The following is an 18,335-nucleotide window of genomic DNA, read 5'->3' as shown; positions in this document are numbered from 1 at the left end:
AGTCTGAAGTCCGGGAGCCTGATTCCTCCAGCTCTGTTTTTCTTTCTCAAGATTGCTTTGGCTATTCAGGGTCTTTTGTGTTTCCATACAAATTGTGAAATTGTTTGTTCTAGTTCTGTGAAAAATGCCATTAGTAGTTTGATAGGGATTGCACTGAATCTGTAGATTGCTTTGGGTAGTATAGTCATTTTCACAATGTTGATTAAAATAGATAGCTAGTGGGAAGCAGCTGCATGGCACAGGGAGATCAGCTTGGTGCTTTGAGACCACCTAGAGGGGTGGGATAAGGAGTGCGGGAGGGAGACTCAAGAAGGAAGGGATATGGGGATGTATGTATGCATATGGCTGATTCACTTTGTTATACAGCAGAGGCTGACACAACACTGTAGAGCAATTATACTCCAATAAAGATGTTAAAAAAATCAGTCTCAAATTCTAGGAAGATAGCATATTACTGGAAGATGAAAATTATGTTATTATTGTTTTCCTAAGTTACACCTCTAGAAATAAAATAAGTATGGAATTTTTTTGCAGTACAAAAATAGATCAGGATATGGTCCCACTAACATGTAGCTTTTATAATATTCATTAAATGCTCACTTCTGATTTACCAGCCTCATCACTTATCTGGTTATTGCAAACTGGCTCATATTAGCTAATCTTTCATAATAGTTATGACTACTAACATTTACCAGCTATCTACTATGTATCAGGCACTGATACATAGTAGTGTTTTGTATGTATAAATTTATTAAATTCTCACAAAACCCCTTGAAATAAGTACTATTATTTCCAACATATTACAATATAGAAACCAAGGTCCTGAGAAGTCAAGTAACTTACCAAGGTCATGCAGCTAATAAGATGCTTTGTTCCCTTGACGAAATAATGAGCTACTTGAGATCATGTCTTCTATTTCTCTGCATCCCCAACTGTGCTTGGCACCCAGGTCCTCAGTAAAATAAACAGTTATTGAGAGAAGCAGCAATGTTTTATTCATATCTGATCTCCAGAACACAGTGTTATAAAATGAGAGTTTCAAAAAAATTTTTAATTATAAAATGAAGCACTAACAGGCTACTGAGATTTAAAAAGCAAATCCACATAAGATAACCTGAAGTTTTTTACAGAGACCCAACCCTCAGGCACTAACCTGGGTTCCAGGGATCCGAATATGAATAAAATGTTGCCTCTGTCCTTAAAGAACAAGTGATCAGGAGAAAAAACATGTACACAAGCAACTACATATAATAAAATATAATTATTTTTTAAATGTATATATAAAGTGCTATGGGTCCACACATGAAAAAATATTAATTTTTCCAGTAGGAAAAGTTTTTTCTTCTCTTTAATTAACAATAGAATCAAATGTAGAAATAAACACCACTTTAAAGTTTTTTATTAGAAAGTTTATTGCATTAGTCTATAAACTCATTTGGTCATATAAATGACAATGTAGGCTAATACTGTTGAAAGTTTAATCATCTTTGGAAAAGAGATATTTTAATACTGAAAGCATTTTTTGTTTGCTACAATCATGAAAATCCTAATTTTTTTCCTTTTAAAAATATATATTGTGATTTGTTCATATCAAAAGGAAGCCTGGACTAAATACTGAACTAGAATAAACAGACCCAGTGTAAGGACACCAGTATTAAGAGGACCCTAAAAGGGCAGCTGGCCATACATCTTTAGTTACTAGACAAGCACCCATCCACACCATGTGATTCACACTTACACATCTAGGTACACTTCCATGACATAAAGTTTTTAAGACTAACATACCTCTTAAATACTTAATGTGAATAATTGGGGCATGTTACTCAAAGATAGAAAATCCATTATTTTAAAAACATAACCTTAAAACTCACTTTTTTTATGATTTCATCTCATTTTAAGTGGTAAGTGGACTTCTAACATTGACATGAATTCTAACTGGTATTGCAATAGTCTTGTGTAACTCTTGCAATATTTATAGTTTAAAAAGCCCAATAATTGATAACTACTATTGTGGCTCTTTGGGGTCAACATGATCACATTTTCATAAAGTTGTTTGCATTTCTCACAGCACATAGTTGTTGTGCTAATGGATTTGGATGGGACAGGTTACAACTGTCCTATTATAAAATTCTATGTTGGCTTTCCTGAAATTGGTGAATAATTTTCCATAGAGATAATGATAAACACACTAAGGTCCCTGTTAACATTACTGCTATAGCATGGGAGAGGGATCTATATCAAACGTTGTAAATAGTTATGAAATATTCCTTATCATATAATTAACTACAAATAACATTCTCTCTATTAAAGGAAGCACACAAACTATCATTTGGGCCAGTTTTGATGTATTTATATAGAAACACAAATAGTTTATAAATTTTCTGATATGTCAACCTCTAGGGAAAGTATAATAGTTTGGCTGACATCCCTACATGAATGGCTTTTGCTGCATGTCGCCAAGCTCATTCACTGCTTTGACCACTACAGGGTATAGGGAAGAGATTATTTTTAGGATTCCAAATTAATATGGGTTCAAAGGTCATGAGAATAGATTCACTACGTACGACGAATAACATCACCATTAAATTAAATTTGATATATCTGGAAAAGTCCAAAAGGTTGTAATTTCAGGGGGAAAAAACTGTCAGGTCTTTTTGTCTTTAATTCTCATTCTGACAAAAGTATTTCTCTCTTTACCCAAGTCTATATCAAAGTATCTAGAAAATTCTGATCTCTCAACTAGACCTCTCCAAATATAACATGTAGTTTTACGACATCCAACATGCTATATGTGTTCTGATGTTTGAAAAATCCTGAGTGAACCCTAATAAGTAAGAATTGCCTTAGGTACAAATGTTGTCTCAGGACAGCAGCCATCCTGAGCAAGAGATCTGTCAGAAAGATTGCACAGGGAGAGATGGTAGTGCCCCTTTTGGATCCGCATCTGCTGCCCAGGTTTTCTATTTACTTTGCTGTTGCCTTTGGACATGAAACTTGCTTTTTTTTTTTTAATAGTGGAATGAGAAAAGAAACTGTTTTTTCTTTTTTCTTTTTTTTTTTTTAACTTATCTCCAGGGAGTAATGGGGAAACTCAACTTACTAAGGAGCTCTGAAGAGATGAATCTTAAAAAAGAAGGGGAAAGATGTCTTCTTTTTTTCTAACCAAAAAGGACTCTTTGTGGCTACTGACCCCCACGTGTCTCAATTAGATGTCTATCCCCTAGAACAAAGGGCCAACCAGCAGGTAAATGTTGGAATAAATCAATTGTTTCTAAGGTGTGTTCCAGGCGATTCCCCATTTCCTTGAATTAACTTTGGAGTTCCCTGAAAGAAACAGCCATCAAAGGAGTGAATGTTCTAAGTGTGTTTGTTCTCTCATCCACCTGAGCAAACAAACATCACAGGTGCAGGTGTGCGACAGGAAAGCACTGGATATCCCAACTCAGTAGCTGGCGGGTGCAATGCCTTGTGTATACTAATGGCAGAACAGGGGTGCAGTACATATGTGTGACTTGACTCACTGAGGTAGGACACCAAGTAGCGTTTCACGTCTTTAAAAGATTGATGACCACTGTTTTCCCTTATGAAGTTGCTTCCTCATTCAGCCTTTCAGCCCTTCAGCTTGCTCAGGGAGGTCAAAGAGAAACTGGTTTTCTTGCATCATGTATCAGCATCCTCTTGAGATAACTATCTTGGAGTGAAAAATGTTATTGCATAAGTATGCACAGGATGAACATCTCTTCTGGTTTGCCTGTAACAGTCCAAATTTAAGCCCATTGCAGGATACTTGTTCATAATGCCCTCATTTACTCTCAGAAGTGCTCCAGTTTGGATGATCAATCATATGATCACCCTAATGAAGGTCTTTAGTAAGACCAGTCTGTGGTACTTTCTCAGTAACAGTGTCTCCCTGCTCCCCTTCCCTTTGGCTTAACTAAGACTCAGGATCTAAAGGAACCCCATTTCAGAATATTAAAAAGCTTCTCTATTTCCATTATAAGCCATTCGCTTGTGGTTACTGTACTGTTTTAGTAATGACCAATTTTCATGGATTTGATTTATATATTTTCATCTCCTCCCTCCAAAAGAAACAAGAACAGTGCATTTTTCTCAAGCAAAAACAAAAGTAGCCATAACACAAGAAACAATAAACATATAATATTTTTTCATTAACAATCCAAACACTACAAAACATAGAATATACAACTTAAAAATGGAAATACAAACTGATGAAAAATGGGGTACATGTCATATTAGCAATGCAAAAGACCAGCTTAAGCATAGTTTCTCTAAATCAACAATTAATAAAAGGAAAGTGCCCTTTTCTCAAATATGCACAAAAATATTTCGGTCACTTCTAGGGAAAAATTAATCAAAACTTTCTGCTAATTCTATATTACAGCCTGTATTACTAATGGTTTACAAAACTTAAGCATCATCTTACACCTAAAATTTACAACTTTTTCCAATCATTGTACACTCATTCAATCCAATCTGTCAAAAATAAAATTATTTCATTGCTATATTTATGAAATAATTATTGATATGTTACGGATCTCAAGTGGTGAATGTGTATGATGGGGACAGTAATCAGAATAATGTCATGTATCTAAAGTGGGCCAAGGATCAAATAGAGAGGAGAAGCACTTCTGCCTGGCACATTTGCGTATTGATTCCTGCAATTATTCTAGCATTTCTAAGGTAATTCTAATGGTACATTTCCTCATTCTAAAAGAAGTCTAAAGTTCTCATATTTAAATTTGCTATCCACCTCTAGAGTTTATTCGGAGTCTATCCAGTAATGCCACTTGGCAGAATGGTTACTGCTGGGCTCATATTATCCTTACAATTCCGAGTCCAGCTGAAAGAAGTTAAACAGTAAGAAGTCAATAAGATGGCCCTTTCTCTTCTACACGTTGAGTGATTCACACTTTTATGAAGTAAATTTTATGGTAAACCACACAATCCTAGGTACAGCTCTATAATGCAAATGAGAAAGAAAACATTTAAATTTTAACTTTTCAAGCAACAATACCAACGTCCACTGCAACCCATGTCACTGAAAGAGTCCTGCACGGTCATGCTTTTAGACAAGATTTTACAATAAGTCATGCTTCATGGGTGCAGTTCTAAAACTAACAAGAATGGGAAATCACATTGCTATCTCCTTCTGAGCCACCTATACAAAAAGGACCTACAGTCAGTCGCCCTCAGTTTTGAGCTTTCTGGTTCATGTCCAACAATTGCCTACTGAGCAGATTAACATTCATATAGGGTGGCAAACTTGAGGATGGAGAAGAACCGAACTGTAGTTCTGGAAATGGTTCCAGCGGCTACCCAGTGGTCCTTTGGTGTCATTCACTGTTGCTGCTGCTGCTGCTGCCGCCGCCATCCTCTTGCTTGGGGGAGGATGAACTGTCTCGGACTGGCAGCAGGTCATAATGGCAAGGGATGTGACTGTTCTTTGGGAGGTCATATGGATCCTGGGTGAGATGCCCATTATTGCTGAATATTCCTTGGACAACACTCACTGTAGGTTCTGTGACAACCAGGGACACATTAACTGATCAGCAATGGAAATTAAAAAAAAAAAAAAAAAGAATATGGCATTCCTTGCAAATATCAAACACACCAGAGGAGCTTTTATAAAAATATAAGAAGGGACTTCCCTGGTGGCACAGTGGTTAAGAATCTGCCTGCCAATGCAGGGGACATGGGTTCGAGCCCTGGTTCAGGAAGATCCCACATGCTGCAGAGCAACTAAGCCCATGCACCACAACTACTGAGCCTGTGCTCTAGAGCCCACGAGCCACAACTACTGAGCCTGCATGCCACAATTACTGAAGCCCGCGCGCCTAGAGCCCATGCTCCACAACAAAAGAAGCCACTGCAATGAGAAGCCCGCGCACCGCAACGAAGAGTAGCCCTTGCTCGCCACAACGAGAGAAAGCCTGTGTGCAGCAACGAAGACCCAACGCAGCCAATAAATAAATAAATAAATAAATTAATTAATTAATTTAAAAATTATATAAGAAAATATTATTTTTTAAAACAAATGATCCTTCTATAATCACATAGAGGTGGCTACTCTGTGGTTGGTAGACCCACTGACGCTCACAAACGATGCTCAGAACAAAGGGTGACTGTATGGTTGGGATGAAGACATCAACGGAATATACAGAAACCCTGGACATGAATCACTGTCTGCAAAAACCTGGAGATAATCTAGTCCAAACCCCTTCCTCTACAGGTAAAACAACGAGGTCCTCTGGGGGTCACTTGATTCATGGAAACACATAACAAGTGCACAGCTTTAGAACTCAGGACTCAGGCTCTCAGTTGAGTTCCCATCTCACAGTGGTGGGCTTAGGGGACAGTTCAAAAGGGAACTGTTACTGACTTTTTAGAAATAAATGTAGTTTATTATGGCTTCCATTTAAAAAAGTTGCTTAATACTTTAAAAAGAATTACGTATCTTTCCATGACATGTCTATGGCCTAAAATGAATGACAAATGACTAGAATTAAATAAGTCACTTCATTTACAAATACAGTTGACTCCTGAACAATGCAAGGTTGGGGTGCTCCACACCCTCCCCCAACCCGCTGCAGCTGAAAATCCACACGTAACTTCACCATTGGCCCTCCTATCCATGGTCTCACATCCTTGGATTGAACCAACTGCAGATGATGTAGAACTGTAGCATTTACTATTGAAAAAAATCCGTGTATAAGTGGACCCATGCAGTTCCAACCCATGTTGCTCAAGGGTCAACTGTAGTAGAGAAATTTTTTCAGGCTTAAATCATAAACATTGAGAAAAATATGGAGAAAGAAAAATGAAAATATAAAGCTCTACTATCTAGCCCAGGATAGCTCTGCCCAGGATAGCTCTGGTATGTTTTAACTTTCCTCAAATGGTATTTGCAAGGGGCAATCAAAATAACTCTAAGACTAACTGAATTCTTATCAATTTGTATCAGATTCACATCAGAGTATTACTAATCTAATAGACAAATTTAAAAGTAAAATGTTCCAATCCTGCTAAAAGCATTATATTAATATAATGAATGCAACCAGGAAATGGAACCATCTGTTTAATCCACTTGAACCATTTGTTTTGGCTAACTGGACATATTAGCTAATATGATACATATGCTATTCCACATGCGTGCTAAAATATTCACTATGGTTACAAAACAAAAGATGGATGACCAGGTGGGAGGTAAAAAAAGAAAAACAACTTACTTTGAATTTTCTAAATGGTATTTTCCCTGAAAAGTTCATTTGACACCAACTAATATGATCACCGTAAACACAGGTTAACATTTAAAATACAGACCATTATTTTCAATACAGTGTATATGAACTGCAACAATTGTATTCTCAAGGACTTTAAAATTGTTTGAAAGGAATATTCCCACTCACTACGTTCTTTCTTTGGTTAGGAAAACTTACCAACTTCATAGACATTCTTGTTGGCTGAAGTTGAGTTATTGATCTCTGCATATGGGGAATCTCTCCGCGCCGGTGACTTCATCTCCACATAACCACACTCTGAGTGTTTGGGAATAAGGATGGGTGGGTCTTTAATAGTGGCATATGGGTTTTCAGAACTGCTTAGGGAGCAGTTACTTGCATTATATTCAGAATGCTTTCCCAGGTCTGTGAAGAGAAATGGGGGTGGGGGAAGCAAATGCTATTTCATGGGCAACATCATTTATTTTCTTGGCGATAACTGACTTGGGCACATTACTTATTTTTCTTCGTAGTTATCTATAATTTTTAACATTGAAAATAATGGCATCCATTTTTTACATATTTTGGAGAGAATCTGCTATAAAATTACCCATCCACAAAGTAATTTTGGCTCCTCTCTAAGGTGAGGACCAATGTAAACATCATGGATTTGATTTCATTTTTATTATCACACTCAAATAAAATTAATTCCACTCTATTTTACTAATAGTCTCTGAATCCTCAAAGGCTTCAGTCAAGACCCCATCTGTTGCTGACCCCAGGAGCATAAGAAGATACTATTATCATGGTAAGGAAGGCAACTATGCTGTGAGGCTTCTTTGTAAAACCTCAGGTCTGGGCACCTGAAGTTACTATTCAAATTCCTTCCAAAAAGCAGGCTTCAGTGAACGTGTAACCAAGCTGATCTCTTCCTCTTTTCCCTGCTATTTCCTTTTTCATATTTCTCTCTCCCCACAAGCTATATTTCTTTGAAAGGAATTATGAGTGTTTTCCCAGCAAATCAAAGCCTTGGTTCTCCAAGACTTCTGCTCTAACAAGATCCACCTATGTTCACTCTCTTGCTGGCAGTCAAACATGCTCATGTCTTTGCTGGAGTAATTAAACCCCCTAATAATGCTACATTTTCCCTACAGTGCCACTTTTGCTGGTTTAACAAATTATTTGTCACTGAGGTAAAAAAATTTTAATTGTGTTCTGATAAATTGTGTTCTGATAAATTTCTTCCTCAAATTTACACTATACCTTTCAAGGATTTTCCCATATAACTTCTGTCAAGTCCAAAAGCACCTGTAACAAAGGAAGAAAAAAATATCCAGTGAGGACTGAAAGAAAGAGAAAACTCATCTAATATTCTCAGGTCCTTGGAGAAGATGGTTTGGGTACCCACTGTCTCCCCACTGCAGGAAATAGCCAAGGATGCTGCTTTCCAAACCTCGACACCAGATCACTCGTGCCAGATGTTTCAGTACTTAAGAGTTTAAAAAAATATTATATAGCATTCTGAGCATTCTCCTGCTCATTTCAGTGACTTTGGGAAAGGCTGGTCAATATGGGGTAGAAACTGAGGCACAGATGAATCAGTAGACTTGATTCAAGGTTGCCTGGTGGAGAGCACACAGTCAGGCTAGAACTGAGACAAAGGACTGGGATCTCATCACTTGTTAGCTACATGACTTTACACAAGACGTTCAACTCGCTGAGCCTCAATTTTCTTATCTCTAAAATGGGGAAAACACAACCCACCTTCTAGGTCTTACAGGGTTGTTGTGAACATGAAGTGAAATAGACCATAGGGAAAGGCATTGCAAACTCTGAAGCGCCATGTAAATGAATGGTGTTTCAGTTACTGTAACACTTTTTTTTTTAATTTATTTTATTGAAGTACAGTTGATTTAAAATGTGTCAGTTCCTGAGCTACAGCAAAGTGATTCAGTTACATATATATATATATATATATATATATATATATATATATAATTTTCAATTATGGTTTATTACAAGATATTGAATATAGTTCCCTGTGCTATACAGTAGGACCTTGTTGTTTATCTATTCTATATATGTAATAGTTTGTCACACATTGTTGCTAGGAAAAGTTAGCAGTTTCTATGATTCCACTGGGAAAGGACAACTGGAAATTTCACACTTGAACTTTCCTGGACTCTGCCCCGTGTCTGTTCCCTCGCTGATTTTAATCTGTACCTTTTTGCTGTGATAAACTGTAACCATGAGTATAACAGCTCTTAGCGAGTTCTGTCTTTCTAGCAAATTATTGATCCTGTGGGTGGTCTTGAGGACCCTTGAACTTGTAGTTGGTATCAGAAGTGAGGGTGGTCTTACAGATTCTGGACTTTTTAAAGGGACCCGGTGAAGACAGGCAGCCTGTGGCTTGACAGCATCCTAATCAAAGAACTCTATGTTATTCTTTGCCTAATTCCCTTGGCCATCTCCAAACTGTGGCAAAGTCTTGTTAAATGTCTGTCTTGATCTTAGCTGTGCAATGGCTAGCCTTCCCCAAGGGGTTAAAGAGAGGAGCAACATGGGGTGGATAGCAAATCAGGGAACAAGAGCGGGGCTATGAGACCAGCCACTCATGGCAGATTCCCTCTTCTCTGCCCTGGAAAATTAGGGTGCAGTTTTAACAAGGAAGCAGGTGGGCTTCCTCATAAACTCCTGTCTGTCCCAATCCCTGAACAGGCGCTTTCAAATGCTCCAGTTAATCTACTTCATACAATGAGCCAGAATGTGATCCTTATCTCTATTTTACAAACAAACAAATCAGTCTTGAGAGGATGACTGGCACAGTGTCATATCACAGAACCAGGAATTGATCTCACAGCTTTTGTGTCAAGTTCAGGGCTCTTTCAGACAGCATCACAACTTTCCCATCATTTAAAACTACTACACACTTCATTATCCATAATGTGCCTTATTCTGTTCTTTGTAAGATAAAACTTTTTTATGCAACAACTTTACAGGGATATTAAATGCAGAATTACTTTTGGATGGGAACAAACCAAGGAGATCCAGAATTTCCAATGAAGATTTTATGTTACTAATAATCAGTCCCTGGGGTCTCACTGAGACAGAAAGTGGAGAAATTTATAGGTGACAATTACAGTGACTGTGTGTTGTGTTCTGGAATCAGGACAAACTCCGTTAAGTGGAGATGGAATGAGAGAACTTTTCCCTCATTAGTGCTGGGTGGTATTTTACTATTATCAATTCATGTACTTCTTTGAGCTAGATTATTAACCTCCCTAAAGTTAAGTGATTTCACCAGTAAGTATAATGTGAATCTGGTATATAAATAATTTTACTCTAAGTATGTAGAAATACACATCCTAGTGATAATGTTGGTTATCAACTGAAGAATGCAGTTAAAAGTTCAGAATTTGTACTCATTTGCTACTTAAATATTTCCATTTCCATAGTAAGAGGGGATTCCAGAGCCCACACACAGGGGTTGGTTCCTCCATGTGGCTCAGGTGAATTGACATATATGGTATTCACAGAAGGATCGAAGTGAGGGGAGGCAGAAGACCAACTGTGAGACCCCATTTTACCCCCTTCCTTCTATGAAATCTTGGACAAGAGAGTTAACCTCTTTGCTTATTCCTCTATAAAACAAGATTTGTGGAAGGGCTCACACAGTAGGGGGTGACAGATTTAGTAAATAAAAACACAGGAGGTCCAGTTAAATTTGAATTTTAGAGAAACAACACATAAGTTTTCATATAATTTTTCATGCAATATTTGGGATATATTTATACAAAAATTGTTTCTTATCTGAAATTCCAATTTAATGGGACTTCCTGGCAACCTTACCACCAAATAAATACATATGAAAGGGTTTGCTGCCCCTAAGATACTGCACACATGTTAGTTACTATATTATATCATTCCGCTCCTCCCTGAAAATAAGGGGTTGCACCACATGCTCAATGGGGTATCAGAGCAGTTCTTTACGTGTGGTCCAGGAATCCCCAGCCCCTTTGCAGGAGGGCCGTGAGATTAAATGTTGTGTTCTCATCATAATATAACACTGTTTGTCCTTTCCACTCTCATTCTCTCTCAGGTGTATGTTGGAGTTTTCCAGGAGTCACACCAAGTGTAAGATCACTACTGATCAAACACAGAAGCAGATATGAAAATCTAGCTGGCCTCTATTGAGCCAGATGGTAAAGAGATGTATAAAAGTGTTAAAGGGTGCCACTCTTCTCACTAATTTTTTTTGTTTCATTTTGAAAAATGTTGTTATTTTTCATAAAAATGCACCTTATGTTATCATGAAATGAGATGTTATTATAAATTAATAACTAGCTCTTTAAGATGTTCTCAGATTTTATTTGTAATATGGTAAATATCAGCAGATATAACCCATGTCAGTAGGGGTTCTTTGGGCTCCTTGATTACTTTTAAGGGTGTATGAAAGGGTCCTGATTCCCAGACGTTTGAGAACCACTGACTTACTATTTTCAGAACCACTGACTTACTATTAGATATCTAATTGATATCTCTATTTCCTCACCTAAAAGAGGAAGGGCCTCTAGTGAGGGTACCTCAGATTACCAAAGAGCAAAGAGAAGCACACACCCTGGAACCAAGCTGACTAGGTTCAAATCCCAGCTCCACCATTTAATAGGCTTTGAGAACTTACACAAGTTACTTAACCTCTTTATGACTGAGTTTCACAACTGTAACAGGGAGATGATGATGATAATAATGGTACCTATAACAGTACTTGTGAGAATTAGCTGAGTTAATACATGGAGAGGTGGGATGTAAACTACGAGCAGGCAGAGATCCTTGTCTCTTTTTATCAATTCCTGGCTCATAGTAAGAACTCAATAAATGTTGAATAAATAAAGCCCTTAGGACAGTAAAAGCCCCATACAGGGATTAGGTATAATACTATGACTTTGTTTTTCCATGCATGTTTTCAATAGATCGCTTTGGCATTGTCATGAATCTGTGACTGTTTCGGTGACTAAAAGACAAAGATGCTTGTGAAGGTGGGGAAGTGGGGGGACTTGCCAAGTTCGTTGAGGTAGCCACCGTGTTTCCAGTCCGCAGGCAGCGTGCCTGTGTAGTCCACCACAGGGCCCCTCTTCCCAGGATTCACATTTTTCAGGTTCACAAACAGCTGATTGTTTTTTGACTGTTAAAAATATAAACAACAAGAGATTTAAAGAGAAAATACAATATGGCACAGTGAAGTGTTACCCATCTGGGGAAAGTAAGTCCATGGCATGTATCAAGGACCGGTCCTTACATGAGGATGCACCAAGAGGCCAAGGTGACCGCTTCCGAACTGGCAGGACTTAGAGGCAGCAGGAGTATGTGTCCCTCGGCCCCAACCCTTCCCTCCGCTGCCGCAACTTCTCCATTTCCTGCTGTCGCTCTGTGCCAGTTAGACCTTACTTGGGTTTACATACATGGAACTTTGAACTGAAAAAACCAAATTCTTGGTCTGAGCTTTCCCATCAAACACTGTATGATCTTGTACGAGTCACTCTTAGCAGTTTTCTTAGCCATAAGCATGAGGATAAGATGATCTACTTTGCTCCCTCCCTGAATGGGAATAAGAACAAATGGTATGATAAATACCAAAGTCTCTGGAGAATGTGAAGTGCTATTTAACTATGAGGCACTATAATTAAAATCCAGCTGCATTAATTTAATTGCAACTGAATTAATTTAATTAGCTTGGTTTTCTTCTAATAAAGAGCTGGAATTAGACAACGGAGACTGGAAATATAATTCAGGCGCAGTTTGGAAGGGAGAAATGTTTGGGATTTCAGAGCACTGTGGAAGAGACCTGGGGGTGAACTGGGTGGTACCAGAGGAGCCACTCTGGGGCCTCCAACCTCTATGGGCATCTGTAAAATGGGATAATGACTCTTGATTCATAGGATTGGTGTGAAGATTAAATCATTCTAATCATTTTACAAATTTATATTTGTAAAATGATTAGAATTGCTTGGCACATAGTATTAGGTTGTTTCTATCTGATAATTTTTGACCCACAAAAATTCAATTTCATGTGGTTCAAGTGAAATAAATGCATATTATTTTTGTTGTCATTACTCAAGTACGGGTGGCCAGGAAAGGGCACTAGAAGACAGGTGGTCACAAAAGTCAAACTTGGCAATTTTACCCAGGCCTGAGTCCGCTATAGGTTTGGTCTGAGACATTACTTTAGAACCTCATGCAATGTTAGAAACATTTTTCCAAAGAAGTGCAACGAAAACAGTACAGGTTGTAGAGACAGTGAGACTGACTCACCTCGTGGCAGCCTCACTCACAAGCGATGTTTGGAAGTGACTTCAATTCCCCATTACTTAGGGGTTTTTGTCAGTAAACCTGAGATCCTAATACACACCCATGGGATTGTTTAGAGGAATAAGTGAGATAATAGACGTATGTATGTAGAACGGAAGCTGGCAAACAGTAGCCCTCAAACATGCTTGTTTGTTCCTCTCTCCCCTGCCCACCCTCGCTGGCTTAGACCATTTCCTCTCACCTTTGCGATGGTCATCCTGTCCCTGTTGTTGACGTGAGGGGATGTGGCACACTGGGTGAGTGTGTGGTAACTGGGATTGGTGAAGTAATGGCTGTTAGCATTTCCACCATTGCTGTGAGGAAGGGTTTCTGCCAGAAGAGAAGGAAATGGTTAAGATGGCAGGCTCCCTACATGCCTGTGGGAAAGAGGGAAGCAAAATAACAAGAACAAATGTTTGGACTGCTTCCATAGCACAGGCGGGACAGAATCGCCTCCTGCCCTGCATACGCAGCAAAGCCTCTAGAAGCAGCAGGCATCTGCCTTCCTACCTGCCTCCCGGAAAAGTGTGAAAGTATCCACCAACAACTGCTCTTTGCTTTGGAGATTGTAGAAGCTGGAAAGGCATCACTTTGAAGCTGTAACTTTCCTCTTTTTTTAAACACTCGAATTCTTGACACAATATTCCGCACTAGAAATGCACTACTAAGTAAATCAGCTACTTTATGGATTCCCCCAGAATCACTTTATTTATAAACATGTATCACTGAAATCACTGAAATCCTTCAGTGATTGCCCCCAAATTAATAAATACCTTAAGTTTCCAAATTCTTCACTTATGTGGTTACTTCTTCTCAGGTTTGAGCGTGTCACTTAAAAATTTACTTTTTATGGGGTCTTGTGACAGAAAGGAAGATTCAAAGGAGTTTTATTAAAGAACAGCCTTGGGCTTCCCTGGTGGCGCAGTGGTTGAGAGTCCGCCTGCCAATGCAGGGGACACGGGTTCGTGCCCCGGTCCAGGAAGATCCCACATGCCGCGGAGCGGCTGGATCCGTGAGCCATGGCCGCTGAGCCTGTGCTCCGCAGCAGGAGAGGCCACAGCGGTGAGAGGCCTGCGTACCGCAAAAAAAAAAAAAGAACAGCCTTGGTTCTTGCTAATCCCCCCAAACTGTTTCTTATATAACTTGGTTGCTGTACAGCTAATCATCCCCATGTGCCCCAGGACAGGCTGGAAGGCACCTTGGAAGAACACAAGGCCAGAGACAGAAGACCGGGTCCTCATCCCTGATCTGCTCCATGACCTCGATAGAATTATGGCCACCTCCTCCTCTCCCCAACCTGTCCCCCACATATGACAACAGCTTGGGACTGGGTGCCCACCAAAGCTCCTTCCAGGTTGAAATTCCCAACATTCAAAGCAACCATATAATGAATCCAATTTTAAATCCCTCATAGAAGACAACAGTGATGATTTTACCACTGTTGTCACATAAAACGCATTTCTAACAATGCATCTTCTCCAAACATAAAATTTTCTCAAGGCTGATTGACAATAACAACGGGCAGCATGGCCAAAAATGCTCAGTTTCAAAGAACCAGGATGAAGCCTCATTTTTCAAGGAGTAAAATGCCTCTAGTGAGTCCAGTCTCACCTGAAATGGCATAGTCTGCATTCATGACCCTCATAGCAGGGGTGTAGGTGACTGCTGGCATGCTCGATTCCTTCCCCTTCTGCTTGTGTCTATAAATAATGAACAACGCCAGGAGGAACAGAACAACTAGGACGAGAATGATGATGCCCGCAATGGCCCCGATCTGGTAGGAATCAGTGGGGAGAGCTGTACTGGTTCTGCTTAAGCTGTTCAGATTTCCAACTATTATAACACCAGCTAGAAAAGGAGAAAAAGAGATGTGAGTAAGGATGACAATGTGCCGGATACATATTTGGTCTCTATTTACAAAAATCTCCCACTGTGCTAATGCCTGGATATTTTCAGTTCATGAAATGTCAATTTAGAAATTTTTGGAAACAGAGAAGAAAGGAAAAACAAACATTCCTCATGTTCAGATGTTGTTGGCTTGTCTGTGCCCAGAAGAGGGTTTCTCTAAGCCTCAAAAAAGAGACAGGATTTCCTGAACCCAAAGACTTAACAGTAGGGTTTGAGAGCTTCTCACAGATTTCCAATTAAACGCTTAGATCAGCAGTTACTTGGGGGTAATAATTTATCTAATTTTTATTGTTCTTTATTTATTATCCAGCATTAAGCTTATGAATGGCTAACTCAAGCGCCTAACTTTATTTTATGTCTGTCCTTAGCATTTCTAAGAGGAAAGTAATTTTCCTTCCAGTCAAGAATAAGTCCATTAGAAATCTAGCCCAAGATCAGGATCTGTCTTGTCCTAATTTCAATGAGCCTTTTACCACAGAAGATATGTTCTATGAGGTATTTTCTATGACAGAAAGGTCTGTCCCAATAATACCTGGTAACATCACCCTAAAACCTTACGCATTAAAATTCAAATTTTCATTTTACATAGTTCTTCCTTGAGTTCCATCAAGTGAAGGCACAAGTGGGGCTGACAATCAAGAAACCCAGCATCTAAAAAAATGGATCCATACATTCTAAACTTTCCCTTAAGCTCTTAGGCTGCAGTTTCATCATCTGTAAAAGAGGAAATAATGAATACATCCTTCATGGCCTTCATGAAGGTACTTCCAGCTCAAATGTCCCTATGACTTTATGATTCTAAATGCTAGACCTTATAAGACAGCCTGCCCCAAAAGGCAGGCACCAAGACCAGTGTACTGTGATTACGATGTATTTGTAACAACAATGTTACTGTGGAATATAACATTGTATTGTTATGATGATCAAATACAAATCATGAGCATGTCAAAGTTATTTTACAAAAGAAAGTTAAATAGGAATACCCACATAGTTTACTGTTTAAGATGACTTCACTTACATCACTATATGAATTTTCTGAAGCCTTTACAGCCCATGTGTTTATGACATAGAGAAAGCACCACATGCGCTAGGAGCTCTCTGAAGGCCATGCTTCAGAACCATCTTTCTCAAGGGAGCCATCCACCCCAGAATCAGAATTGCCCAAGTAGGACTGACTATGTATATTGCAGGTAGTCCCGGGTGACTGTGATATACACCCTAGTTTAAAACCACAGACACAAGTTTCTTGAAAGGCTAAACATGCACATACCATATGACCCAATCCTTCTATTCCTATGAACTTACCCAAGAGAAATGAAAGCCTATGTCCCCAAAGACTTGACACACTACTGTTCACAATAGCTTTGCCTGCAGTAGCCAAAAACTGGAAACAATCCAAATGTCCATCACAGGTGAATGAATGGGTCAACAAATTACAGTATATCCATGCAATAGAATACTACTCAGCAATAAAAAGAATTGAAGTATTGATACACAAAGCAACATGTTTCAAAAATAATTATGCCAAATAAACAAAATCAGACAAAAAAGAGTACAGTATGGTTCCACGTATATGAAATTCTAGGAAATGCAAACTAATCTATAGTGACAGAAAGTAGATCAGTGATTGCCTGGGACCTAGTCATGGCAGGGAGGGAACTTTGGGGGATGATGGATGTATTCATTATTTTTATTGTGGTGACAGTTTCATGGGTGTATACATACATCAGATTTTATCAAGTTGTATACATTTTGTTGTACATATGTGTTATATATATATGTATGTGTATACATATATACAGTATAATTATATATATATGTGTGTGTTGCTTTTTACAGGTTAATTCTATTTCAATAAAGCTGAAAAATTGTAGGCACAGTGGAAAACTCATGAGCTTTGGAATCAGACAAACCTGGTATCAAAACACTAACATATTCTAGATATATGCAACCTTGGGCAAATCACTCAACTTCTTTCAGCTTTAGTGTCCTCATCTGAGTAAGTATCCTTTACTAGCATGCTTACCTTGATCACATCGTGCCCCCTTCCATCCTGGGCTGCAGTAACAAGTCCCGGTGATGTGGTCACAGGTGGAGTTGTTCAGACAGTCACATATCTGGCGACAGCCATAGCCATATGTTCCTGCAGGGCACTCTGAGAAGAAGATGAGAGTCCAATGTAGCTCTCCAGCCTTGGGAACCTGGGGCAAGGGTCTTACTGTATAATCTGGTGTGCCTGGAGGCCAGCCCTTCCAGGGGATCCCTGTTCAGGGAGACTTGTACCACCTAGGGTGTCCTAGAGCTGGCTGGTGTGCCCTGAGTCATGCTGGGACTCACAGGCCAGGCAGCACAGGGCCGGAGACTGAGGCCCTCATCATGGCTCTGGGGACTTTCAGATTCTATTGTATGTACCCACCTCCCTGATGGAGGTTTGTAGAAAGTCTGTGGAACCCCAGTGGAACTGATGAAGATCATCACTAAGGGCAATCTGAGATGACTCCACCAGGCAAAACTATGGGATAGAAGGGGACTACGCTGAAAAGTGTAAACTAGAGATGCTTCTTTGAGAACATGTATATTTTACTGTAGGCATTAGGATCCTCCTGAAGGCACATTTTGACTTGGATTAGCTGGGAGCAGGGGAAGAGGGAGAGGGCAAGCTTTGTTAATTTTCTAGGTAAGAACTTCATTTACCACGGAAAGGCTCAAAATTTGGATTTGCAGGTTGAAGGCTGAGAGACTAAAATAGTGAGATTTTTTTGATGTAGTCGTAAAGGAGTTGGGCATGAATTTCAAAGAATATACTAGGCATGTTAAATGTAAAAATTATCATGACAAAACACT

At 39.1% G+C, this 18,335-nt stretch overlaps 1 protein-coding gene across 1 annotated transcript in view; it reads right to left on the bottom strand.

Annotated features, from left to right (window-relative positions):
- Positions 1 to 4,129: 4,129 nt before the first annotated feature.
- MEGF10 (multiple EGF like domains 10) overlaps positions 4,130 to 18,335 on the bottom strand; it is a 122,319-nt gene continuing 108,113 nt past the window's right edge. Inside the window, exons 18-24 of the mRNA XM_081233754.1 lie at positions 17,518 to 17,646; positions 15,195 to 15,431; positions 13,786 to 13,913; positions 12,297 to 12,420; positions 8,502 to 8,546; positions 7,458 to 7,664; positions 4,130 to 5,539 (exon numbers count right to left, since the gene is read on the bottom strand). Of these exons, the coding sequence (XP_081089880.1) occupies positions 5,355 to 5,539; positions 7,458 to 7,664; positions 8,502 to 8,546; positions 12,297 to 12,420; positions 13,786 to 13,913; positions 15,195 to 15,431; positions 17,518 to 17,646 (1,055 nt within the window). The 3' untranslated portion in view covers positions 4,130 to 5,354. The remainder of the gene's footprint in view (positions 5,540 to 7,457; positions 7,665 to 8,501; positions 8,547 to 12,296; positions 12,421 to 13,785; positions 13,914 to 15,194; positions 15,432 to 17,517; positions 17,647 to 18,335) is intronic.

Source organism: Mesoplodon bidens (genome assembly GCF_964165515.1).
Source record: "Mesoplodon bidens genome assembly, chromosome: 4".
NCBI classification, from domain to species: Eukaryota; Metazoa; Chordata; class Mammalia; order Artiodactyla; family Ziphiidae; genus Mesoplodon; species Mesoplodon bidens.
The sequence above is the reverse complement of the archived record's forward strand: the minus strand, read 5'-3'. Positions and strand labels throughout refer to the sequence as shown.